Source organism: Chelmon rostratus, chromosome 4 (genome assembly GCF_017976325.1).
Source record: "Chelmon rostratus isolate fCheRos1 chromosome 4, fCheRos1.pri, whole genome shotgun sequence".
Taxonomy (NCBI): Eukaryota; Metazoa; Chordata; class Actinopteri; order Chaetodontiformes; family Chaetodontidae; genus Chelmon; species Chelmon rostratus.
The window spans coordinates 2741940-2769148 of record NC_055661.1 but is presented as its reverse complement, the minus strand read 5'-3'; the positions used below and the strand labels follow the sequence as shown (position 1 = coordinate 2769148).

Below are 27209 nucleotides of genomic sequence, written 5' to 3'. Positions count from 1 at the left end.
AGCTGGCATTCTGACTGTGGATGGACAGGTGAGTCCAGGTGAGTGAGTGAGTGGGAAGACAAGACTGAAAGCATAAATCTTTGTGCATTTAATAAATATCTGTATAAACTACTTAGACTTACATAATTATTTCAAAGAAGTTGGATAAAAAGATGGAGTATTAACACAAACTGATGGTAAAAACTGAATGAACAACTGTTTTTAATTTATATTTCCAACCTGTGAGAAACTGCTGCCGTATGCAGGAAAACCTTAAGTCCATATTTCTCCAGAGTGGCCTTGAGGTAAAACTAGACTGTGCTAGGACTCATGGGTGGATGATGAGCAGTATGTTAATAGTTCTTTTGAAAATTAGCAGGATGATTTGCATTTTGCACTCCTTCACCCATTCACATACACGCTCACACACTGATGACAGCAAGCCACCACGCAGGGTGCTAGCCTGACCAGCAGCAATCTGAGGTTTACTGGTTTACTGTCTTGCCCAAGGACATTTGTGGAGAGTAGGAGCTGGGATCGAACCGCCAACACTGTGATTAGTGGACAACCCCCTCGTTGTTGACACTGGAGATGAGGAGAACCTGCCTGACTCTGTCTAAAGCCTCCTGTCACAGTAGATCAACACTGACACACTCTGCACAGGATACATCTGTCCACCACTTTTATCATATCATTGTGACTTTAATGCTACTCTAATCAATATTCTTATATAAAAAAAGGATCAAATGACTGCGTGTAATGTGAAAGGTGTCATACTTGGTGATGAAACCACAGGGAATTATCACTTAACTCTGTAGTTCCTTTCAGTTCTACAGACCATTCCAGCTCATTTGAGCTCATTTTGGCAGCACCAAAAAGCTGACAACCGAAATTAGCAACTAGCTGGTGAACATAGTGGAGCCTGTAGCAGCTAAATAGTCGGATAATGTTCGTGGGAGTTGGCGGAGAACAAAACAGAGCTCAAAGCAGAGTGAATATTAGAATCACGTCCATCAGCTGGACACAAACACTACTCTTACAGAATGCTAGTACTGTATATCAGCTGGATGTGTGAACAGTTTACCATGACAACTTTATAAGGAGATATGTCAATAGAAAAAAGGGAGAGGGTATGGAAATTTAGTTTTGCTTAGTTTTTTTAACTTGTAGGAAGGAAAACATTGCCTTGACAAATTAAACTAATGAAGGTGCATCAAAAATATACAACAGAGACATTAAACACTTGCACAGTAGATAGCATGCAAGGTTCAAAAGTCGTTTCAGGTCACGCATAGAGTAAAAATATAGTTATATTTGTTTGTATAGTATAGTATGTTTGTATAGTTATATGACATTACAATATAAAAAAGAGGGATTATAACAGTGATAAAACTTTTTTATACTATCACTTAAAAAAAAGCCATGTGACTCTTGTGGAGTGATTTCTGCCATGTCTCGTCGGGTCTGTTGATATGTTCACAGCGTCGTGTCTTGTCCTGCACTTCCTTTCTTATTGTGAAACCCCAACTCTCCTCTCGTTTCAGACCCTTCACTTCCTGGTGTCCTTCCCGCCTGTCTGATTGTCTGCCCCGCCCTGATTGTCTCCACCTGTATATTTTTACCTCATGTATATATAGTCTGCATCTCCCTTTGTCCTGTGCCAGATCATCTTGTACGTTATGGTACTTTTGTGATCGCTAATTCCAGTCATAGCTAAACCCAGACTCTTGTCTTGTCTTGTCCTTGTGTATTTTGAACCTCAGCACCTTTGTTATTTGCCTAGTTGCCTTTTTTCCTAAGCGCATTTTGTTGGCTGTTTTTGGAAAGAACTGTTTTGTTAATAAACCAGCTTGTTGAGCTCGCCTTCTGTTTCGCTTGTGTTCTGCCTGTGAGTCCTGAAGCCCTGAAAGCCCTAGGGGCTTATCAATTTCTCAGTCTATTATATGCTATTTTATCTTGTGGTCAGTCTTGTTTGTTACTGATAGCAGTGTTCCAAAGATGCAGTATATCATATGGCAACGTACAAGAAATACTTCACCTACCTGTTGTGAAATTCATATATCTCTGGCAGGTTGCCAAATAGCACATCCCTCTTGTTCTCCAGGGATGGGGGGATGAGGTGGCTGAGTTCAGAGTTATCCAGCTCTGTGAAATAACCCTGGGGAGGAGGGTAAGGAGGAGTGCAGAATAATGAGACAGTGAGTAAGAAAATGGAAGCACATATCAAAATTAGTCATAAATGAACTGGCAATGCAGCAAAACATCTCAGACAGCTAATCATTTCAACCTGAGAGCATCAGAGAGACAGAGTCTTAACCTCTGCCCATCTGCAGTGTTACACTCAGTCCACAGATCGACGTCTGTGGGTGATGGGAATTAATTCTAGACTAATACACACCGACACACCATGCTGTGCTCCATATAATCAACATACTGAACAGTCAGCATCAATGTGTTCCTGCTGCAGTTCAACCTTTCCTGCGCGTGTGCGAACATATTTAACCCTGGAGATCATATGAAGTTCGTACACCGACAGGGGTCTGGAGGTACGGTTTTAGGAGGAGAGGGAATGCAGTGTTCTTTCTACTAAATGGCAATCAATATTGAGCTCAGGATTAGAGCTAATGCTATTGAATGTCCGGCTTGGAGACTATTTACATTGAGCATTTCCCTACTGAAATGATAAAATCCAGTATCAACAGCTCAGAGTACAAAATCAGAAAATCAATTAACAACTCCAAACTAATGGTGTACATCTAATGATCGCTATTAAAATTAATAGACAGTCCCATTGCAAGCAGATGTACTGTACCTCCATGATGCTTTGCAGTTCCTCCACATACAGCCTCTCTGTTTCAATCAGCTCAGTCATGATGTGTCTGCAGAGAAAGAAGAAATCAGGCTGATTTCTAACACAGAGTAAATAATGAAAACCTTCAAGAGGAAGTTCCCCCAAAAAATTAATTCATTCATACATTCATTTATTCATCCATCCTGTGTTGGGCTGATAGGGATCTTTGCAAGCTGACAAACAAACTAATGGATCAGTAACCAGCAATCAATATGTCAGTGAAGTGCTCTCTTGGTCACATGAGAGCAGCCGGTCGACCCTGCTGCTGCTGAAGTTGTCCACTTAGACCAACAAACTGACTAATGACAACAACGTGAAAACTCAGATAATGGCTTTTCAATCTTGGCACAGCAGTAATGACACACTCATGAACAAGAGTGATTTGTGGGTGTTCTGGAAGAGCAGTGAGATCAGACTTCCTTAGGATTTGTCTCCCAAAGGACAAATGTGGCACCATTACAAAAGGGAAACTTGAATTTGTTTTAATTTCATGCTGTTTCCTTTACATTGGTAATTGGATCCTTATCCTAATGGTCAATCAGAGGGACTGAACCACTTTGTGGGTCATCAGGAAACTGAACACTCATGTCCAACTTTCATTAGTTGCTAAATCAATCGTTTGGTATCCTTCCACCCAGAGGAAGTCAGGGCGATGTCAGTCGGGTTCTCAGGAGCTGTAAAAGTTTGGGATTATCCAAACATATGTGCTTGTGTGTCTGTTTGGTCACATGCTGAAGAACGTCATGTGTACTCAAACAAAGCCTCCAGCGCTAATTGACCCTGGCATCCTGTTACTACAGTAATATAACTGGATCAGCTTTTCATCTGCAGCGGTTTCTTCCAGTTACTTCTCCTGCTAAGACGGCAGTTTACAGTTCAGCTGTGAGTAACGGCTCAATCAGACATGCACACTTTCATTTCCACATGTGCAGAGCGGGGCCCAAAAGGTGAGGATTCTTCTTCTATATCTAGCCTGCCGTTTACATTCCTTTCCCCACAATACGACTCGAGCACCGACAGTTAGAGGCTAGTGGCCTGTTTGCCTTTAAACCACACCTCCAGTTTGTAACACATGCTTTCTGCTTCACACTCAAGCCAAGACGACACTGATGACTAACCCCATTGGGGTTCTTTATGCATGTGTGAAAACGGAAGTTCATTCTTGACTTTGGTAACAGTCGCTTGACAAAAAAAAAAAAAAAACTTTTTCCCGAGCTTTCCACCACATGGAATCCATTCTCCATCCACTGAAGAAGATGATGAGATACAGTTGATAGCTCTGGAGAAAGCTTGTGATTTGAGTTGAGTTTGAGCGAGTTTGAAAGCCTTCACCACTCCCACAAAACAACATCAACCTATGTGCAGACAGTAATGCTCCTTACTTGTGTGAGGTTTGACTTTGTGCAATTTATACGCTGTCACAAACCCATAGAGATGTGCTAAGAGGCTTTTTGATGTACTCTACAATAGATCAATAAAGCTATAAGCAAATGCATCAGATGCTCCCATCCCTCATATCACACACACATACAGGAAATGGAAAAAACGGTTGAGTGTGTGCAAACGCTGCTTGCCTGTTGAGCAGCCGCAGACTTTTCAGGTGTCTCTCTCGCCGTGGCTACAAATCTGAGGCCCAGACTGTAACTGACGCGCTTCTCTCTAACCTTGTTATAACTAAGAATGTGCACAAGTCCAGGGACACAAAGGGCTAGTCTTATGTGCTCATTACCTGACTGTCTTTAAATATGCTCACAACATGAGTGCTGGCACTGATTTGTACATTGCACACAGACACAGACTTCTCCTCCAATCAGTGAAAACGCCATAATTAAGTTTATTGCACATGATGTGTGTATCAGCTGATGCGATTCAGAAGACATACCCTCTGTATATTGCTAAACATCACTAGATTTTAAATGAATGTTCTTAGCAAACAAAAATATTTCTAAGCAAATAAGTATCAACATGAACCATGAACGTCTCACTACATTAGCTTTCAGTATGACTGTAAATACAGACTCTCACTACAGGGCTACGTAGTGACCGATGTTTCTGCATCCTCGCTACTACACTGCTGCCTGCTATCAGAAACACTAATCAGCAGTTGCCATAGTTGTACATGAATTTTGAAAACTTTAAGCATGTATTTGTGTCCATTAAATGTTATGCTGTGCAGGGTTGTGAGCTCAGAGCTTGCATGTTCTCCCTGTGCTTAGTGTTGTCCTACTTGCCAAATTTCCCCAGCTGGGGAATAAGCATTCCCTGTTATCCTCTAAGTGCCACTTGTGCCCACAGTGGTCACTGTTAAGAAATCTTAATATATATTATTGTATTTGGGCAAAGTTATTGTGCAGCTACCAGTGTGACAGGACAGGGCAACATTTAAGATTTGAATTCCCCCCCCCCCCCCCCCCGTATACTGTGGAGGTCATACAGCTGAGTTCTAGCACACAATGTCAAAGATGTCTCAATAAATGATTGATTTCATCTTTTCTCTTCTCGAGGCTTATTAAACTCAATTAACAGAGCAAATAGAGTTCCATTTGGGTGCAAATGATCCTGAATGACATTTAGCCGTTTCCTCTTTAGGATAAGGCTTCTGCTTTCACTGAGGTTTCAGTCTGATGGTAGGGAATGGTTTATGTGTCTCTGGGGTTCAGACAGTGGTGCTCGGTCCCATTTGCAGAGAATAAGCAATTAGGACTAATATCTCTCCATTATTCTTGTAGTAAGCCTTATATTAGATTAGATCATATTATATTATATTAGTAGAGATGAACTGAAATTTGTCTTGCTTTTTGTGCATGGAAATATTGGTTGTAATGATACTATGCATATTATTCATAGTTTCCAGTTTAAAATAAATAAATAAATAATAGTAAAAATTTTGGACAGTATCTGTGGAAAGAAAAAAAAAATTTTTTTCAACAATACCACATTACTATCTACATTTAACATTTGGGAGTCTGTTCCTTTCTAACATTAAACATCGGGGGAAGACTGGGGTCCATATTCAATTTTTCTTTTTCTAGAAAGTGGATAGCTGAGTTTGCAAACGTTACCACAGACTTTCAATAATAACTAACCTGATGCATTCTTATCTGAGCACCTGCTGAGGGCCGTTGTCATTGCGTTTGGTGGCCAGTTCTGGCTCACTGTCTAATCTGGTGCTCATATTTGGAACGGCCACCTAGACAGTAATAAGTCCAGCTGCTGTGTGATGTTTCCTTGCCCCTCCTGTGTGTGTAATCTATCTGCTGGGCAGTAACTACCTTACACATTCACCAAGAGAAACCTGAAATTCCTCCAAGTGCTTGTGGATATAAATACTGATACAGCCTGAAAAGGAGCACAGATACAGGGAAGTGGGATAAAGTGAAGGGGAAGTAAAGAGCCCAGTGGTTCCTCCCCCTCCACAAGATACACCCACCCACTCCACACACAGTCTCTCTCACACACGCTCACACAGGGACCTTCAGGGCAATCAGAGCAACACTTGAAGCGCAGCTGAGTTGCTGAAGTGGACTACTGCGGCTTACAGGGGAAAAAGAGGAAAGAGGAAATTGTAAATGGCAGAAAGCAGAGATAGAAGAGAGAAGAGAGGCGGTTGGAAAGAGTGAGGCAGGGAAAGTGAGTGTCACAGGTAGGCAGATAAAAGCAGAGTTTACAGGGGCTGGGCAGAGCAGAGAAGAGGGCTTTATCTGTACTTTACCTACACATGGACTGGACTCAGAAACAGGCCGGTAAGTCAGGAACACAGTGTGTGTGTGTGTGTATCCGTGTGCTGAAGGGTGTTGCTCTAAATGAAGTCTATAATACCATCCAGTGTCCCAGGCTAAAGGTGTCAGCTTGCAGTAGCAGACTGACAGAGTTAGAGAGGTAAGGGGGGGGGGGGGGGGGGGGGGGGACAAGCTGGATGTGTCAGGATGATGAAGTCAAACAAGTAAATAGCACCAGAACTCAAAGCACTTTTTCACCGGGTCTCAGCTGAGAGGACGCCAGGCCATATCCAGAGTTTACAGGAGTGTTCCAGTAAGACGGAGCAGCTGATTCAGGTTAGCAAAGCAATAGGCATCATTTATTTTCTCACAAAAGCAAAATGATATAAATGGATGACTTGTTCACAGTCATATTATGGAGGGGTGCAGAGGATGAGTCCGGTAGTCTTGCAGTGTGGCGGTACGACAGTGGATCAACCGGCTGTGGCTGGCCTCGCTATTGTCTTGTCCTTTGGACTCTCACCTTACTGATATCACTGAAGACCAATCGCTATAAAATAATAATAATAACAATAATATACAATACAACAATCAGCAACAACAGCTTGCTTCTGAGACGCACTGACGGGAAACTAACTGGCTCTCATGAACTGGGGCACAGGATGGTTCATGTGTTTTATAGCTGACTAAAAAAACACATGGCTGGTTTCTGCCCTCTAGTGTTGCTGCAGGTCAGAGCCAACAGTTTGGCCACACTGCTAAGAATTAGATAAAAGGAAATGAAGCTAAGATGTAAAGGAAAAGTTGTGTCATGCAGGAAACGGACGGTTTCTGCTGTATAAGTGTCCATCAGATGACTGCGTGAGGCAGCATTTCTAGGCATGTTAAATCTGTCTCTCAGGCTGGCTGTCGAGAACAAGCTGATGAGGGCATAATTATCCTGGTTACATCATTTTGAAGGAAATATGCTGATTTAAGAGTTGTTATTCCTGTAAGAGGTCATACAACAGTTGCGTCCATCCCATCCATGTTCGTCACCAGATATTTTGCCATCTTTCTGGCTCTGGCAGGATTATGACAGCTCTCTATTTGAATAACCGAAAGAACTGCGGCTGTGAGCAGTGACTCAAAGGTCTGGAATCAGGCTATAGAAGCCTCCGATGCCTTTGTTTATTGTTTTCATGTGTAGCGCTATAAAGCAGACAGCAGGCCAGGCCTATTATTGCTAATGAGCGAACACAAAACACAGCTATCATTTCCTGTACTGTGTCCAAAAAGGATATTTCACGAAACATGGCAGGTTTTAGTTTCACTTTTGGACTGGTGGCTGTGGAGCTTCTTTCATGGTAGAAGAAAAGAGCAGTGATTTGTATGAGCCAGCTTGGACGGCATGTTTCCTCATGTCCTCCTGCCTCCTTTTCATCTTTTACCTTTTCTTAGCATGCAAATGTGTGTTTCCTTCACTTCAAGAATAAATACAGCATGTTCACTGCTTGACGTGTAAATAACTTTATTGCTTAGTGTGCACTAAAATGAATAACCATTGTATACTGGAACAAACCGACTGGTCATGCATTTGACCACCATGCTGTATAATTCTGACAGTGTGCTGTTAAGACTGGTTTTATGGCTCAGGCCTATTCCGCCTGAATGTCTCAGTAGGGCTGGTGGCATCATTTTGGCAACTTTTGCTTTCAGTCAGGACAGCTACGGAGCAGGTGTATGGTAACACCTGATATTGATATGACACTGGTAAGACATTTGACATGCAGTGACAGGTATCCTGCTCTGAACCACTTCTATCACCTTTAAACATTTTACTAGCACATGTCTATCAGTCAAATTAGGAAATTTGGCATTGAATTCAGAGAGCTCGCTTTCACATACAAATAAGACAATGTGGAAATTGCCAGCTTGTTTCCAACTGACTGCCTGACCGCTCATGTTCCTTAGCCCATTAGACTCTGCTGCCGTGATGTCACCAGGTTCCCACATCTCAGAAATTACTTTGGTGAGCAAATAATTGGATAAATGACAGCCACAACTACAAAAACAAAACCAGAGTTTCAACTTGCATTTCTAAATCTCACTTTTCTTAACCTCCGTCATAAAACAGATTCAGTTGAAGACCTTTTTGTGACAGTTTAAGGTGGAGCCTTATACTGTACATGTCTAATCCATGTGTCACAGACCAGTCACCAGAGTTAACTCAGCTAGCAGACTGTGTGATTCAGCTCACAGAGAAACCACAGCCTCAGTAACAAGGAATAGTCTGCATTCCTGTAATATTTCACCCCAGCGACCAACACTGATTTCACAGAGAACCATAACTACGTATGTTACACAGCATGTCCAGAGTGTTTGATTCTGATGGGTAGATAGCACATGTCATCTGTTGAGCCGCAGTGGAAAGGTAGCGCCTGTCGCACATTTGCTTACATTCTGCAAATTTGCAAGGGAGGCAAGTGTTGTAAACAAAGTTCATGCAGACTTATGAGCCTATTTTTCATCTCCTGTTTAGATAGATGCTCAGTCCAGTTCCAGCTTATAAAATGTACTGAGGTGAACTCATCTACATTGTTTGCCGTGGTGGTGGAAAAACACAGATTAATCTGAACTTTTCAAGCCCCAAGAACTTCCTGGTGTCAAATATCAACACCTGGACAGCGAAGCTGACTAATGTGTAAAACTTAGATTAAGTTCTCACTCTAATGCCTCACTGCAGCTTTCAAGAGAGTTTCAAATTTTAAACTGGGCCTTAACTTTTAATTATTATATGCTATTGGCCTCCTCTGGCCACCTGAAAGTAAAAGGAAGAATCAAACAACACTTGACTCCCCACAAGTGGCTACAAGAAAACGAGTAGTTTGACCATATTATTGGTAATCAACTGTACACTATTGTACATGTACTGCTGAACTGCACTTTGTCCACCTCCACCTGCACCTTCTGTGTACTTAACATTTAGGTACACACACACTTAACTAAATTATATACATTTTAGTATATTGGCACATTTCACTGGTATATTTTATTGTTTATTGTTTTAGTTTATTTTCATTGTCTTAGTATATTTTCATTTCTGGTATATTTTTAATTGCATTTACGAATATTTTGCATGTTGGTTTATTTTATTCTAGTATCTTAATTTTATTTCAGAATCTTTCTTATCTTTCTTATTATCCTGTTTCTAACATGGGGGTTGCAATGCAAATTTCATTGACACGTCATGCTCAATGACAATAAAGAAATTTTGAATCTTGAGAGGCTTCTCAGGGATTCTTGAGAAAGAAATGAGGGTCCATGGCCTGTGACTAGTTGTGGCAGAGTCTGCACTGTTGCAAGATAATATCACAAGCCACAGTGCGAGATGTCACTTGACTAAACATTTACAGTCAACAACAACTGTAGTTATCATTGTACAGCATCACATTTCTCCAAATAAACACTCATTTGATTTCAATTTAGTTAGATTTCTAGAACATTAAGAGAGGAACTGTTTTTTATTGTGCAAACAGCAGTTTCTCGCCAAAGGAAGTGGTTATAAAGAAAGTTATTACCACTTTTCGCTAGCATCTAGCAGGTGACCCCTGTTAATTTGCAACAGCTCTCGCTGCATGACATGCGCGAGTCTCATTTTCCTGAACTGTAGAGCCCATTGCTGGTGATTCTACAGTTTCACTCAGACAGTGTGTTGCAGTATTGTGGAGGACAATGTCCAGTTTTAGCAGGTATATTTTTTCTATGTTTTTTGATTCATTCTAAAGCAGCAGAGGGCAGTATCAAAAAAATAATCACCAGCGCCTACATTGACACTTTTCTTGTCAAAAGCAGCATGTAGCAATGTTGCATGATTTATAAGATAAATCCTCATTACTAGGCAACTTCTGAATACATTCCTATTACTATTCTGTCGGAATTATTTGATCAAATGTATGTGAAGTGACTCCGTGAGCCTCTTTTGTTGAGGGTGCAATGTAGAAGAGAAAGATGGCTCCTACTGACAGTTGTATCAGTACTTAAAACAAGACAAAACTTTGGTTTCGTTGGTTCAACCTCAGAGTACTTTCCCACTATCCTTATTCTAAGGTAACAGGAAACAGAAAAGGCCTCACCTCCTGTGTGGTAGGTGGTTTCCCCTTGAAAGATCTTGAAAAAAAGTCTTTCGAGGTCAAATTCAAGCATTTCTGAATTGACTTCATGTTGAATACTATTCCTGTGCAATACAATTGGAAAATGTAGAGTAGTCAAATAGTCATATATGGAAAATGCAGAGATTGATACTTTGTGGGTCATCATATATGAAGCCTAGATAGTGGATCCTGTCATGCTTAGTCACAAGACCTCTGGATGTCAAGGCTCGGCCACATGTTGTCAGAGCCCTCCATTGTTGGATGACCCCAGTGTTCAGCTAAATTATGCTGCTGTGGAAATTCGTGTTCAGCCTATTGTGTGGCAGCATTGCACAGATGTCAGCAGCTTCTGTGCTCGGGGGGCTCTGCTGGGCTAAATCCCCTCTATTATGGTTCATTGTGCTGGGTCGGCACTTACATTGACAGCATCCTCGGCAGAGTTAAAGACAGTTAGCCAACATGGGGGACAGGCTGTTTTGGGGTGTTTACAATGTACAATGGTGATGTTCGTGGTTTACAGGCCAGCCTGTGTCCAGCCACCCCCCTTCCTGTTCTGGCTCGAATTAGGCCTGAATGATTTCAGGAAAAATACATAATCAATGCAAAGATGTGTATGTTTGTATTAAAAATAATTTAACTTTAGCTTGTTTCTACATGAAAAGATATATAAAATGCTGCAACTGCTAGTTGATGATGTCCTCCCAGTGTTCTTTTTTCAAACCAGTGACTCCAACAAAGTCAACTTCTAAGTATGTTTTAAATTTGGCTCACTTTCTTTTTGAAAAGGCCCAGTTTAACCCACATTTATTGACATGAACTGTTAATTATGGAATTCGTAAATGATAAAATTGTGAACTTATACCTGTTTTAGTTTTCATGTCATCACTGAATCAAACAACCAAAAATTAATCTTCAGAAAATTGTTGAAATGCTTTTCTTAAAGGCAGATCTTTTAATATTTTGAAGTGTTAAGGACTAGACTGGACTGATAGGAGTTCAGCAGGGTTGTGCCTTCACCATGTTCCTACATGTGTTAATGTCTGGACCAACAATGGCAGGAAGGCAGGTCAAACGCATGACTTAAAGATTACACAAACAGTAGGGAAGAAAGCGGGGGATGACCACGTCAAGCGACAACAACAGAGATCCACAGCACATGCCTCGGCCGGGAGAGAAACAGGACACCCTGCGCTGTCGCTTTCTCAACAGTCACATGCAAGACACACAGCTGATAAAGCAACTTGCTGTGTTCAGCAAAGTCTGACCCTTGAACATTGTAGTTTATGGTTATTCTTCATTAGTTGTATAGATAGATATATAGATTATTGTCAATGAGGACAGAAGTATAAACAAGGATTGGAGTACAAGCGTGTCATATCACCTGCAGGCACTTTGAATAATTCCCTCATATCTGAGCTGCCTCTCTTGCTGTGAAGCTTTCCTGTTTCCGACTAAAACATCACGACATCAGTCATTATCTACAGGTCAGCAGCCTCGCCTGAAGGAGCCTTCAGCACCTAGCTCATTCGGACCATTGCACAACCAAACAAGACATAATTAACTGTGATCTCACTGCTTTATGGATGTGGAGATACCATAGGTTACTAGGGTGCAGAACTATCTGTCTGTCACTGCTAACAGAGACTTCAGTCTGCAGTGTGTTCCTGCACCTCACAGACACACCACAGAACTGTAGAGTAACATCAGGCTTTATGAACAAAGCAAGTTCTTATTTCAGGTCAACTCATCAGCACCCCTCTATCCCACGGGCATGGTTTTGAGTAAAACATTTTGTTTTTCGTCAAACATTAGACCTGTGCGGGTTTCCTTGTGCTTTTAGTCAGAATATTAGGGAAGTGAGGATAATGCACGCTTTTTAGACGCTTTTCTTACATTGTCCTCCTGAGGATCGTACCACCCAATTGTTTCACTTTTAATAGCACTACCAGTCACCACTTGCCAGTAATTTGGTAACCCCCCCCCTCGCTCTCCCCCTGCGTTGTTGGTTCTGCTTGCACACTGAACGCACACAAACGCTCACGCACACCCACCACACCTTCCTCACCCTACAAAGGCCTGCGGCTAGAACGTTGCCTCAACACCTGCCCGTGCGTAAATACCACGTGGTGACGCAATCCCTATCCTCAGCAAATCCAAAAGACGCACAGGTAATGATGACATGAAACCGCGACTGCCTCCATTAATCAAGTATAGAACAACATCGTTTTCTGTGCACTTCTTGAGCCCCGCCAGCGGAGTTTCTCCTCAGTTTCGGTGAGTAGCTTGTGTCTGTGAAGCCTCTGTTTTCGTGCCGGGGGCGTTTTGTCCCGCTGGCGTCTCTGCTGCGTCTGACTAACTGATAGATCCGGAAGACAGAAGTGGCCTTTTTCAGCAGCTGCTGGCTGTCCGTCCGCCCGCTGTGATCCAGCAGGACGACCCGCTCACATTCTCTTCTGTTTGGTTTTTAAAAACTTCTTTTTACCTGTTAGAGCTGTACCTGTGCGCGCGGAGTGATCTGTGTGCGCGTTTGTCCCCTCACGCGACACGGTGTCACGTGAGAGGAGCGGACCGACCGGTGTAAGGTCACTAACGTCTGTGACATGAGCACATAAAGCTCGACCTGTTGTCTAAGTCGTGTTGCTGGTCAGACTTTGTCGCCTTCATTTCGGAGCATGTAAGCGTTGCGCGTCAACAGATCCAGACCGGGACCCCGTTCCACCGGTCCCGCCCCAGTCTAAGCAGCCTGTGCCCCCAGGCACACCTTTCGAGAGGGTGTTTACATTATTTGCATACCGACCTTCAGCATAAATAGAGACGTCGATCAAGAGAAAAATAACCTGCAGGTTTTGTATTAAAGTTTATTAAGTCTCTTTTCTGTGAGAGGGTCAGGAGAGCAGGCTCTGTCCTGGACTGCCCTCTGGACCCCACTGAGGATGTAGCTGACATCGATCATGGGCAACCCCTCCCACCCCCTGCATGACACAGTGGGGGCTCCTTTAGTAACATACTGTTGCATCCAGTGTGTAAGAAGGAACGCTACCGCAGGTCCTTCATTCCATCAGCTGTCAGATTATTCAACTCCAGCATCACCTAACATAAGACTGTGTTGATGTTGTTTGACAAATTACACTCATATCCATACATTTGTGCAATATAACATATCATTTACTGTTTTGTATATTTTATTCTTCTGTGCAATAGCAGTAACACTATTTATTATTTTTAATCTGAAGGCAGTTTACATTGTTTTTTTTCCACAGCTACTGGGGCAATACATACTTATTTGTATTGTATTATGTATTTTTTCCACATATTTTTTCTTTTATATACTCAAATTTCATTTTGCTTGTATAATATGTACATCATATATATATAGTCTACTTTTTATTTTGTATTTTGTTTTTTGCGAATGTTCTCTACCTCTGCTGCTATTTTTCTTCCCGCTGCTATCACATGCTGCTGTAATGCCCAAATTTCCCTAGCTGGGAATAAATACATCTTTATCTTATCTTACATCAAAGTGTTTATCACTTCAGTTGCTTCTCAAACACAAATACCAAACATTGTACAAGAGTTTGGGCTTCTGGTCAGACTAAATCAAATGATTACTCTGAGCTGAAGGAAACTGTGATGGACATTTTTTGCAATTGCACATTTTGATAAGGTCCCTGGAATAATTTTAATTCTGAATTTATTATTTTTAAAATTAATTTTCTAGGATGCAACAATATTTACAACAATATGAAACAGACAAGCAGCCACTCTTCACATTGCGACATTATTTATTTATTTATTTATTTGTTGCTTGATAAATGATTTAAACAAGTGATTGATAGTTAAAATGGTTTCAGATTAGCTGTCAATTGACTAACTGATGAATCCACTCATCATTTTCGGTCTACCTGGAATGTGTACTGTCCTAACCTGTAGTTAGATAGTTGGCCTGGTGTGATACCCTGTAAAAATGGATGTAACACTTCTGGTCTTGGAAAGTTGAGGCAGCACAAGTCTTCATTTTAAAGTCTGCCCCAAAGGCGCAAAGCTTTTTTTTTTTTTTTTTTTTTTTTTTTTTTGATCACAGCAGATACAAAAGGAAAGAGAGAGGCTGATGCTGCAAACAGAGATCAGATTTGTGTGGATGTGTCTGCTTCTTTCTAAACTAGAAAACCAGGACAGTGATTAACGATCACTGTCAGCTGATTAATAGTTATGGCCTGAATAGAATGTTTTTGTGTTTGGATAAATGACATAATTAATGGAAAATTAAAAATAGTTGCCAATTCATTTGAAGAATGAATCAGTTAATCATTTCAAAACTAGTGTTTTCCCTGTTGAATGTGTCGCCCGAGTATGAATAGTCTTGTCTATGTGACTGATGTAAATTGTTTCTCTGTTTCTCAGGTGCCATGTGTTTCCATGACATGCTGACGCTACAGTAAACAGGAGGAGAAGGGATCAGGAAGTGGAGGGGAGCGCTCAAACTAACCAGGAGTTCCCAGGAGAGAAGGACAAAAGAGCATATTGAATTTTTTGAGCTGAAGAAAGGACACTGAGCTTTACCTGGATCTGTGTGAGGCTGGATCACTATGAGGGATTGGAGCTTTTGCTTCACACGGCATAGGAAGATCAGTTACAGAGCACCCAGACTGCCGAAGAGCCTGACAAAAGCCTACTGGACTTGACAACATTAAAAAGAGAAGCCAGTTGTAAGGACAGGAGGAGGAGGAGGAGGGAAAGAGGATATGTGTGAGGCGAGACGGACGATTGAAGATAAAGCGAATGAGGTGATACGGAAGATGATTAGATAGATGAAAGGAGCGCGAGAGGCAGACGTGAGAGTCAAATGAGGAGTCAAGCTTAAGAGTGAAAGGAGTCGGAGATGAAATAGCGTACTCTGCTATCAGAAAAAGACGAGCCAGGTTAGATAGAGGAGGATAAAGCTCCAGGAGAGCCCTGGTCTAGAAGGATCCAGAGGACACCTGCTGTCGCCGTTCACAGATAGCAGAAACAAACATTAGCCGTGATGTTCATGAACTTCCGTCGTATCCGCAAGTGGCACTACGTGCAGCTGCTGACCACGGGCCTGTTGCTGAGTGTGGTGATGGTCTGCTGGGAGGGACTGGACCACCATGTGGTCAGCCACATGAGATCCTACACGTACCGCTACCTGGTCAACAGATACGACTTTCTCAATTCCTCTTTCTCCATCCCCCCCAGGCATCACCGCAGAGATGGTGCGGATGCTGGCTTAGTGAGCTATCCGTACCTCATCAACCATCCGGGTAAATGCGGAGCTGGTGCTAAAGATGAGAAAAGCTTGGATGATGTTCTCCTGCTGCTGTTTGTGAAATCATCTCCAGAGAACTTTGAGCAGCGCCAGGCCATCAGGGACACGTGGGGGAACGAGAGCTTTGTTTGGTCACAACTGGGGGTGAACATGAGGACGGTGTTCGTCCTTGGCGTCCACCCGGATGTCGGGCGGAGATCCAGTGTGCAGAGTGCGCTGCTGCAGGAGGACCGAGCCTACGGAGACCTGATCCAGCAGAATTTCTTGGACACCTTCCACAATCTGACCGCCAAACTGATCCTGCAGTTCCACTGGGGCCACGACTACTGCCCTCAGGCACGCTTCCTCATGTCTGCAGATGATGACGTGTTCATCCACGTGCCCAATTTGGTGAAGTACCTGCAGGAGCTCCTGAGTAGACAACCAGAGGCCAAAGACCTGTGGGTGGGGCACGTGCACAGAGGAGCCCCTCCGATTCGTCGTAAAAAAAGCAAATACCACGTTCCTAATGATCTGTACCCCTGGCCCTCCTACCCAGACTACACGGCTGGAGCCGGGTACGTGGTTTCAAGGGATGTGGCCGCTAAGATCTACTATGCAACCCTGATGCTGAACTCCTCCATGTACATCGACGACGTCTTCATGGGGATTTGCGCCAAGGCCATGGGGGTCTCTCCCCAGGAGCATGTGTACTTTTCAGGGGAGGGGAAGGCTCCATACCACCCCTGCATCTATGATCACATGATCACATCGCACGGTCACGCCACGGACTTGCGCTCACTGTGGCAGGCAGCGACAGACCCGACGGTGTACCGCCACTCCAGAGGATTTTTAGGCAGTGTGTACTGCACAGCGGTGAGAGTGATGCTGCTGTGTCTGCCATATTACCAGAACACTTACTCCTGTATGGCTGCTTTTACATGAATGCACTCAAGATGGAGGACTGCTGAATGTACCACACAAACAAATGACGGTACCTTGCACAGTCTGGATCTTTTTTTTTTTTCTCTCTTCCATGTTAAATGTCAGTTTTGCTGGCTGTACTCTGCATTTGACTCTCTGTTATAAAGACCAAAGCTGTTCTGTGAAGCAATCGAATGTAATCAGTTGTTCTTCAGTCTTTAGCAGGATCCATTATCACTTGGTTTCAGCCAAAGAGATAAGAGACTGGTAAACCCTGCTTCACATTGTCATTCACTTGCTAACTTCTGAAGGGTTTAGTTCTGTCTTTACAGTCTAAGATAATGTCTAAACTAGCTGTTGAATATTAGGAGTTGTGGTGTGACTAGTGCATTGACGAAGTTCATTTCACGCTCTGCATACATGTCACATTCAGAGCTTTTCAAATCTGAATGCCCTTCTGGTGTTATATATGACTGCTTGACTTGACAATGCAGGAGCTGTGTGAGAGGACAATCTGGCTGACTTTAACCCTGTAACAAGCAGTCCCAATATGGGATGGACAAAGCATATTTCTGTATAAACCATTTTAAAATCTTGTTTGTAAAAGAACATCCTGCATGTTTACAATGTGACTGCCTCTGTAAATTTGGTTCAGCATCATCAGACTAACTGGCTTCTTGATAGTAAACTCTGAGGAGCAACCTTTCAGAGACCTGTAATCAAAAGCTCAAGTACAGTAACCATTTTATTTTGTGTATTTCAATTGAATGAATCGATTAGCCAATCAAAAGTGAATTAATTGGCAACTATTTTTTTTTTTTTTTTATAATTGATTCACATCAGTTATTTTTTTAAGCAAATGTGGCACCAAAAAATGCTGCTTGCAGCCTCTCCAATGTGGGAATTTGCTGATTTTCTCTGTTTTGCATCATTGTAGATTAAATATCTTTAAGATAATAGTAGTTAGATTCATCAAAGATGACATGAATGTTTGCAGCCCTAATATCAGTTTTGCCTTAAGAACAAGAAGCAACAACATCCACAAGAACATCAGGACTGGGCTGATTGAATGAATGTAATTCCTTGGATACTGGGCTGGGGCCAAAAAGGTGCTTGGAAATAGATTGTTTTCAGTGGGAGTCACTGGTTTTTCAGGGGCTTCGATCGGAACTGCGCAGAAGCAAATGTAGCTGAAGATCACATTCATAAATCATGTATAAAAGATACTCTGTGTGAGGAATATTTAACCCGAAATGTTCTGTATCATTTATTGTTGGCATCTTCTTTTGGCTGGTCAGAAACATTCTCCTCAACCCTTGGACCCTTGAACTCTGTATTTGTTTTTAGTTCTGCTCTGACTGACTCATTCCCATCAGGCTGACAAAGTGACATCTCCTATTGAGAGAGCTGTCTCTGAGTTAAATGATGCCAGGATGTCCCTACCAACATATGGACATAACAGAAAGCAGAACATTTTGGGGGGAAAGTCAGGGTTTCAGGGCAGTTACCCCAATGTACTGTGTACCTCTGTGTATTGTCTTTGTAACGGATGAAAATAAGTGCTGTTTTATCACCATCATTATCTGTTCATCATCATATTAAGGGAGAATTTAACCCCGCCAAGACTGTCAGATATTTTTTTCCTCACCACTCACCCCCTCTGCTCTGTTTCCTGTTCTTGACCACACTCTTTTCCGGTGACCCTCTTCTTTGCTCTCCCATTACTGCTGCATCCTGCTGCGCTGTGGTTTTAATAATAAAACAATCTGAGACACCACCAGGAGGTTTGTTCGTGTCGCCAACTTTTAAGCACCTTTTTTCCACTGCTGGTGCAGCACATTTGTGGGTCCACAGATGAAAGAGTTCACTACTGAAACACTGAAACTAGGAATAATGTATTGAACAAGCGAATTGATTCTATGGTTGTTTTCATTTTTGTTACTAAACTAAGCAGCTTTTCATGTGTGAACAGGTTCTCGTCCCTAAACAACAAAACAGGCTGTTCGCCAGTTTCCTCTAAAACAGCTCATACCATGACCGGTCCACAAAGTGCTTAGTCAGCAGTTCATCTGATTTGCACAACTAAATAAGCTCTGATGCCTGGCATGTACTGGGCGCGTCAAGGAAGTAGTTTAGCACTAGAGAAAGTGTTTCCTGATGCTGAATTTTGAATGCTGGTCGAAGCGAATATAGATCTGAAAATGCAACTGAGTGCATTCACCTCAGGGAAGTAATTCCATATGTGAGGAGACAGGATGTTGTCAGCTCAACAGAAGATCAGTGATTGAATGATCTCACAAAATGTATGTGGGTGAAACTTTTAAAACCCCTCTGACTATATTATTGCTGCAAACAAATATAATATTATAGGTCTCCTTCATAGTATTACTGTCTGGCACAGTCAGAATACACTGGACTGGGCCTGTTGTGTGTATTTGAAAGTATCATCGAGCAGGAGGCCACCCACAGGCTGCTGCTGTTCTGTGTCATGGTGCCGAATAGGAGCAGTTGCGTCGCTAAATTATTTTTGTTTTCTGATCCATTCAGACGCTGTCTCACTGTTTCTCTCTGATCTCACGAGGCGCACATAAAACACCTGAGTGGAAATGCCAGTAATTTGAAAATGTTTTTATGCTTTGCTGAGGTGGAAAAGGCTAAAACATCAGATATGTGCATCACATCACATTTAGTTTGAAAACAATTCATGTTGCACTATGCAGCACACAAACAAAATATGTGGAACCTTGAAGCCTCCAGTGCACAGACACTGAAAGTGGACTTTTCAGTGAAGGAGATGTTTTGTGTCCAGCAGCTGAATGTTTGAAATTGAACCTAAGAATTTAACTGAAGGTACTGATCTTTTTATGGAAAAAAAACTCCAAAAAACACGAGACACCAAATATTATTCCAAGTGTAGTATTTTTATATATCTAAGTAAATATCTGGAAATGACCTTTAAATGAAGTACCTGTATATTGGAATGTTCTCATGCTTAAGTTGCTCTGATCTGACTGCTTTCATACAAAGCAGGCTAAAATTAAACAGGGATAAATTCCACACTGCGGTCCTGCATCACCACTTGCACCTGGATGTTAACTGTTACACCACCTGTGTCTGAAATGTGCTCCTCACACACAGTACACGTGGTAAGGGCTATGAATCACCATACTACAGCACTGTAATACTGCGCCAGCTGTGTTTTTGCTCTCTGGAAACAGTGAATTTAGCTTTGCTGTGCAGTTTGACCTCACATCTCGTTTCCCAACCTAGAAAATGATGTACTCAAGAAAAAAGTGGCATGTGAACACTCAAGTATGGCCTCAGCAGGGTATTCTGTCCTTACCTGCGTCTGCTGGACAGACTCTCCTCTGTCTCATTGGTCACAACAACATGGGTGGAGCCTCCTTGGCTTTCTTCATGCATCACCTCAATCTGTGACACAAACACACACACAGGCTTAATTATAAGGGCAGGGGGCTTTGTATGCTGTGCCTAAAATGCAAACACAGACACCACTGGTACATCTAGCTGTGATCTGTGTCATGCTATCAGCTAAACATTGCACCGACACTGTGGCCCCTGAACTGGGACACAGCTTTATCATCTGGAGGTGCAGAGTTTGTGATGAGCCTCGTGGCTATAGGTGGAAATAATGACCATGCCAACACCAAAACAATAATTGCTGGAATTTGTTGTAAGATGCACTGGTCATAGCCACATAGAATCTGAATTGGATTTAATGCACATCTATGAAAATCATCTATCATCATTCCCTTTTGCTATGTCATTCTTACAGCTGCAGAACTCTGTGCTCTCTGGGGTTAAGGTCACAGAACATATCATAGACATTGGCATGCAGCGTGCAGCATTAGCTGTCATCCGCTATGACACTCTACACTAGATGGAATGTGCATTTGTCTTGCTTGATGCCTGTTCATGTTTCCAACGCCCCACATCTGTTGGGTGGTATTACCTTGTTGATATCATGTAATCTGATCCCACATAACACAAACATGGATGACTCGGATGAGTGGACAAAAGAAGTTGTTCTGCCAACATTTCAGTGCCTTTATCAGAGTGCAACACTGTAGATGTCAGTTCAGCATACTGCTTACTAACATACATACATTACATACTGACTAGTACATGCTACTGAGAGAGACGGGTGCGTTTACAAGTTTGCAACATCCGGCTGGAATGCACGATTAACCACCTCCTGAGGTTGTGCAAAAATATTTCAGTCTGCTCTGAGGCTTCTTGGTTGCAACTATACTTTTCTGATATCATTGGCTAAGTTGCTCAGCATAAACAGGTTAAATGAAAAGTTTTTATCCAAATAAAATCCTATTCCAGGATTAGATGTACTTAGTTAATGTTTCTGACCTTTATTTACAGGTACATGAACTATTTATTGGTAAATGACAGTATGACAAGAGAAACTCTAGACCCCCAGTGCCTTCCATGGCATGTCAACAGCAGTCATTGAGGGAAACAGTAAGGGAAAAAAAAGCTGCATTAATTTCGCTAGTTGTAAAAACTGCCTACTTAAACACTTAGAATTCAGCACAGGTCTCTTTAAGCATGTTAAAGGAGCCCAATACAACCAACAACAAGAGGGAAAATGCTTGGTAGCCTCTTGATTTTGGCACTCACTTCACACAGCTCTGTCCTCATCAATTATGGAGGAGGGTTTATGATCTAACACACCAACACTATCACTACACAGACAGATTGTGTTTGTCAGCGGCACAACATAACCTCGGGGCGTGCATCCAAATTATGCACACTGTAAACCAATTAATGAGATCAGAGCAAAATCGCAGCATAGCAGCAAACAGCAGCGGGGTGGCATACTGATTAGTGAGACCCTTGTGTTGGTGGGACTTTGTTTAAACCACAATCGTCTCCGCTGACAAAACACTGAATCCCCAGCAGCCTCAGGGCTGCTGTTCTGGAGGTGACCTCTGACCTCCCCCAGGAGAGGTGGGGGGTGGGAGGAGAGATGCTGCTAGTGGAGAGGGTTGTATGATAAAGTCAGTTTTTGCTGGTTTTGTTTTGCTGTGGTTTGGTTTGCTCATCCTCTTCACTTTTGTGCTGCAGAGTGAGGGTAAGACGGAGCGTGAGGTTGAATGTGAGATCGTCGCAGTGCCTTTAGTAACTTAGACGCTGTATTGGTTTGTCGAGGCGTGGAAGGAGCTCGGTATTTAAGACATAGTACAACATCAGATTCTGCTGGACCCATCCCTTCCGAGATATTTAAGAAATGTAACAGAGGAGTGGTACCTACATCTGTGTGGGGCATGGCTGTGTGCCTATGTGGAGTGTGACCCACGTGGGGTGTGTGGGGTGACAGACTCGCTGTAACAGCTCGGTGTAAATATGCATAGCAACAAGCGTGTGTGTGAGGGGCTGCCAGGACACAGTTGTAACCATGCTGTTCAGAGTGTTTATGTTAAACCTGCAATAACTGGAGGTTTTGTTTTTTTTTTTTTTTGCTTTAGTTAAATGCAATGTTGTTTGCGCCACAATGAACTTAAATAAAATAAAATAAAATAAAGCATCATCAAATTCTGCAAGTGCATATCAATTTCACCCGTCTGGCTGATGTGTGATCTGTGATCCATGATATTTATCAGCAGACACTAAAATGACATGAGAGCAGATGCATTTAGCAGCCAGTCTTTGTTGTGAAGAGACCTGCAGTATGTGGTTCTTCACGCTTTACAGAACATGTATTTAGGTCACTTCTCCATTTGATATAACCACCAAACCACTGAATGGAAAAACAAAGTCAGTATGGCTGCTAAGCTCGGGGTGACCCGAGATACTAGGCTGAACATATAGAGCTGGGCTGGAACTAACAAACATCTGTAAAATGTCCTCAGCAGTAAGCGACTGAAATTTGGTTTCTTCACAAATATGTAACTCCACACCAGGGAAGTTGCATTACACTTAGCAAGCCTGACATGTTTAATCGCCTTAAACCAGGCATGTCAAACTGTTTCCATAAAGGGCCGTGTGGCTGCAGGTTTTCATTCCAACCAATAAGGAGCACACCAGGCTGAAATCAATTAATCGGCTGATCTCAGTCTTCAGCTGATAACTAAGTGATCCCTTGATGTTGATTGGTTGGCCTGGTGTTCTCCTTGGTTGGATGAAAACCTGCAGCCACACGACCCTTTATGGAATCGGTTTGACCTGCCTGCCTTAAACCATATCTAGTAGGCCAGTATTGGAACACTAGTGGCCCCCCGGTGTGTTACAGGGTCATTGCTATTCATTGCACTGATTCTGAGGGCCTTTACTTCTTCAGGAAATGTCTTTGTTTTTCTTGTGGTATTACAGCTCCCATCCCTTACAGCAGCCACCTGTTGGTTTAACAGGCCTCTCGGAGGTAGTGTCAGAACATTTCTAATGATGCACAAGACTAAATGTGAGTACTGTTAGGAACCCGTACTGAAATGAAAGTACAGGATTGGCACTAGTGCACTATGGGGTGATAGCATGTCTTAGTGTCATGGCCAGCTGCTCTTTCTTGTTTTGAGATGAAGAGAACTTTGAAAATCATTGAAGTTACTTGTTACCAGAGCTTTATGTTGCAGTGGGATCAGAGGAGGGTACCTTGATGCCTCCTTTGGCCTTGCGTATGTTCCTCTTCTTGTTGGGATCAGCTTCAGCTAGCTGCTTGCCACTGTTAGAGTTATCAGAAGCTCTGCGAGCCAGAGCTGAAATCAATAGAGAAAACAGTATAAGTGAAAAGAATCATTTATTTCTTCTGAGCTTGTGTTACATTACATCCATGCAGTCTTAAGACACATTCAGATTATGGCTCCAACAAAACAGATATGTTTAAGACTGTAGAAGTGTGCACCTCAGGGTGTCAAATGCAGTGACGGTTTGAACCTGTTACACCAGCCTCGTCACCTGCTGTACAAACGAGTCACTTAAAACAACACCCAACTCACGCTGCTGGCTGCCTGTCGTCCTGGGGGGGTTCTTCAGTGAGGGCCGTTTCGGGGAGGATTCAGGCCGCGGGGCAACGGGCTGGACGGGCCTCGTCTGTTTCGCCGACAGTCTCTTCAGACTGACGTGCCGCTTCTCGAACATCTCCTGGACGTCCTCCAGGCGCTTCAGTGCTTTCAGGACACTAGCCTGCAGGCACAGAGCTCACTGTCAACCCTCGCCCTCATCACCACCGCAACAGAATACCCAGTCATCCTGCAAACGAAGGCCTTTGTCCAGCATACCTTGATATCCTCGGACAGGACAACCTCATACTGGTTGTGGAGGTTCCTCAGTTCAGTCAGCTGGTTCTTTTCCGCTGACTCCAGGAAGCGTTCGATGTCGGTCAGTGCCGACTCTGCGCCTTCCTGTGACTGACACTTATCCACAGCCTGGGAGGCCAGCAGGTAGATGCCAGACTCACACCACTGGTTCACCTGTACACATCGAAAATCCAGACAGGTTACACACTGACACGACCGGGGTCAACTGGGACCTTGTTCTTCATGCATCCCTGTGTTATGTGATCACAGCAAAGTCAGACATATTATTACCAAGCCAACAGTTCCTCAAGATGATCTAAACCACTTTATTTGGAGGTCATACTCAAAGCGAGTGTGAAGGAAGCGAGTCTGTAAACTGTGATGTTTCAACAAACAGTTGCAGTAGTGAGTATCCTTGTCCTGTCTGGTTTTGTTGTTTTCTGGGTTTTGGTTGTCTAGTTGAACTGTTGCTTTGTCCACACCTACATGGATATTTATTAAAACAGGAATTTTCCTGTGTTCTCCCTAAAAATCCAGTCCAAACAAGCATTGTTTTCTAAAAAAAAATCTCTGTCCATACAGTGCTGTCAGGAGGAGAATCAGAAGCCTGATTGGGTTTCTGAATATCTTCACCCTTAGTTCGTCCTTAAAGGTCTGTTGTGTGTGTGGACAAAAGGCCAAAAGACACAAAAGGCTATGATTTGAAAATAGCCATGTATGTGTGGACCAGGCATGTGTCTACCCTCCTGCGCTCGTCCCCAGCCTGCTTCCCCCTCCCCACGCCTGTCCTGCATCAGCCGTGTTAGCCCTGCCACCGTCCCGGTGTTTCTCGATCAGCTCTTTTCCTGGTCTCATTCCCCCCACCTAATCTTCTCCACCCGTCTCCCGGCCGCTTGTCAGTTTAGCTTGTGTTTTAGTCTTTCACTTCAGCTTTTGATGCTGTCCGCCTGCCGTCTCGTGCATTTGGGTCCAGCCGCTCTGTTTTCCTGTGCTTACAATTTTGGCTTTGCTTTGTTTTTCAAATATGTTCGGCTAACCTCAGGTTGCGTTCACAACCTGTCTGACTGGTCTGACCGCGTGTGTTTCTCACCTAGACTTCTTTTCAGTGATGTCACCATGTTCCCAGATCTCAGCACATACTAAATTGATGAATACAACGGAACTGAAAATGAGACCTGAGTTCCGTGAAGCCCGAATTTCCTTTTTATCACAGATGTTTGTGTCACAGTTTTATGTGTCAATCTATCCTATGGAGTTAAGGAAGTTTTATGCGTTTGCAGAATTAGCACTGTTGATGTCGCTATATGACAGCCACTGAATGAATAATGAGCAAAATGACAACCAATAGCTAATGAAACATCAACCAACAACAGAGAACAAAATCCATTTCTCAGCAAAACCAGCTCTGATAACGTGCTCTACCTCTATTATAAGATGATAAAATGTCAGATTGTTCCACTGGCCCTGAGTAACCAAAGACATCAAATAATACCAATTCAAAGAAGTGCTAAAATAAATGTTCCTGGTTTTAGCCATGGTGCTGGCTCAAGCAATTACAATCAACAAATACCTGACAGGCTGCCATGTATCTCTTCCTCACCTTATCAATGCCCACGTGTATCTGCAGGGATTTGGATAAGACGTCCGTCTTTTTCTTGGCCTCGTTGCTGAAGTCGTCGCACACCCGCCGGAGCTCCACACATTTGGGTCGAATGGAGTCCACAGCGTAGTGGTTGCTCTGGATCAGCTGGTCGCCATGCAGTGCGTGAAGCTGGGCCTTTTCTGTTGAGGGCTGGAGGAAAAACAATTCAGAATTTATTATGAAATTTAAAGTTGTGCACAGGGGTTCACAGTTGTGTCCACAGAGGTAAATATGTGCAGATCAGTGATCAGTGGTGCCTGTTTAAGAGCCTACATAAAGCAGCTGACACCAAGAGTTCTGATGTGAGCAATGATGTAGCATTGCTTTAACATTGAACAGCTTTTCTAGATTTCCATGTAGCAGTGTTCCAGTTTTTGTGTTAATAACACTGACTGCAGATGATGGCCTTATGTAACAAGTGTGTGTGTGCGTGTGTTGACTGACCTGAGCCCTCTCCTCCAGTGTTTTCAGTTCCTGTAACAAATGTTCAACTCTGGCCACACAATCCCCGACATCTGATAGGCTGGTTAGACTGTCCATCAAACTGTCTAGTGACACTTTGACCTGCAAGACAGAGACAGAAAAGAAAGTTCATTTCCTAAGCATGTCAAATGTTCATATCCATTGAAAATCCATTGAAATAGAAATGAGGAGGACGCAGACTGATTGAAACATGCTGTAATTAAGACCCCTAATAGAGGACTTTTTTATCAGGCAGAATGTGAAACAGCGAGTGTATTGACAAACTTCCAAAACTGTATGTTAAGTCTGCTTTTCAAAGTCGGATTTTACAGCTGAAGTCTTTTGAAGCTGCATGAAGTGCAGACGCAGGCGAGATCCAAAGGTTTCAGGCCAGAGGCAGCCAGGCAGGCTGGGAGACAGACAGATCTACAGATATACCTCTCTGAAGTCCTGTTCAAAGTGGCGTAGCTGCAGGCACTGCTCCAGTTTCAGATGGTGTTTGCACCAGAACTGTTCAAAGGCGTTCTCTGTCTCATCCAGCTGGGCTAGGAGCCTGAAACACACAACAGGAAATTCATCACACGCATACTGGAAGTCAGTACACTTCATGGCCGTAACATAGACAAACATGCATTATGTAATACATAAGAGCAGCTTTGACGACTGTCACCTTTCCACTGTGGTTTGGTTCTCCATCTCGTCTGGGTTGAGTTTGTGATTCTCGGACTTGGCCGCCTGCTCCTTGATACAACCTAACAAGGTGGTCCCCTGCTTCAAAGCCAGCTTCAGTTCATCCTGGTTTACAGACACAGAAGCATTGGACATGACATTAACATCATCTGTGAAACAGCTGCACAGTGTGAGAGTGTAAGGCCTCATTTACACCTGTCGCGTCTTTATCCAGCATCGTATCTGGATAATGACATCTGTTAGCGGCCCTTTGCCTTTTACAGCTGGTATGTGCAAAT

At 43.0% G+C, this 27209-nt stretch overlaps 2 protein-coding genes across 4 annotated transcripts in view; one reads left to right on the top strand and one right to left on the bottom strand.

Annotated features, from left to right (window-relative positions):
• Positions 1 to 27209, bottom strand: part of mcf2l2 (MCF.2 cell line derived transforming sequence-like 2) — a 98363-nt gene that overhangs the window by 53505 nt on the left and 17649 nt on the right. For both annotated transcript variants that reach the window (XM_041934570.1, XM_041934569.1), the window contains exons 8-17: positions 26912 to 27036; positions 26680 to 26794; positions 26224 to 26343; positions 25738 to 25929; positions 24120 to 24311; positions 23838 to 24024; positions 23494 to 23597; positions 20216 to 20304; positions 2792 to 2858; positions 2022 to 2137 (exon numbers count right to left, since the gene is read on the bottom strand). In XM_041934570.1, coding sequence (XP_041790504.1) covers positions 2022 to 2137; positions 2792 to 2858; positions 20216 to 20304; positions 23494 to 23597; positions 23838 to 24024; positions 24120 to 24311; positions 25738 to 25929; positions 26224 to 26343; positions 26680 to 26794; positions 26912 to 27036 — 1307 coding nt within the window. The remainder of the gene's footprint in view (positions 1 to 2021; positions 2138 to 2791; positions 2859 to 20215; positions 20305 to 23493; positions 23598 to 23837; positions 24025 to 24119; positions 24312 to 25737; positions 25930 to 26223; positions 26344 to 26679; positions 26795 to 26911; positions 27037 to 27209) is intronic.
• On the top strand, positions 6305 to 18649 carry LOC121604932 (lactosylceramide 1,3-N-acetyl-beta-D-glucosaminyltransferase A-like). Of its 2 annotated transcripts, none has more exons than XM_041934571.1 (2): positions 6305 to 6573; positions 15084 to 18649. In XM_041934571.1, exon 2 carries the CDS (start codon positions 15706 to 15708, stop codon positions 16891 to 16893), a length of 1188 nt encoding a protein of 395 aa, XP_041790505.1. In that variant the 5' UTR covers positions 6305 to 6573; positions 15084 to 15705; the 3' UTR covers positions 16894 to 18649. The 2 variants fall into 2 exon arrangements, with proteins under 2 accessions (XP_041790505.1, XP_041790506.1); XM_041934572.1 differs by lacking the exon at positions 6305 to 6573 and adding an exon at positions 12844 to 12956.

Excerpts from the sequence above, each read along its gene's own strand:
- LOC121604932 (XM_041934571.1), top strand. The coding sequence starts at position 15,706 with ATGTTCATGAACTTCCGTCGTATCCGCAAGTGGCACTACGTGCAGCTG.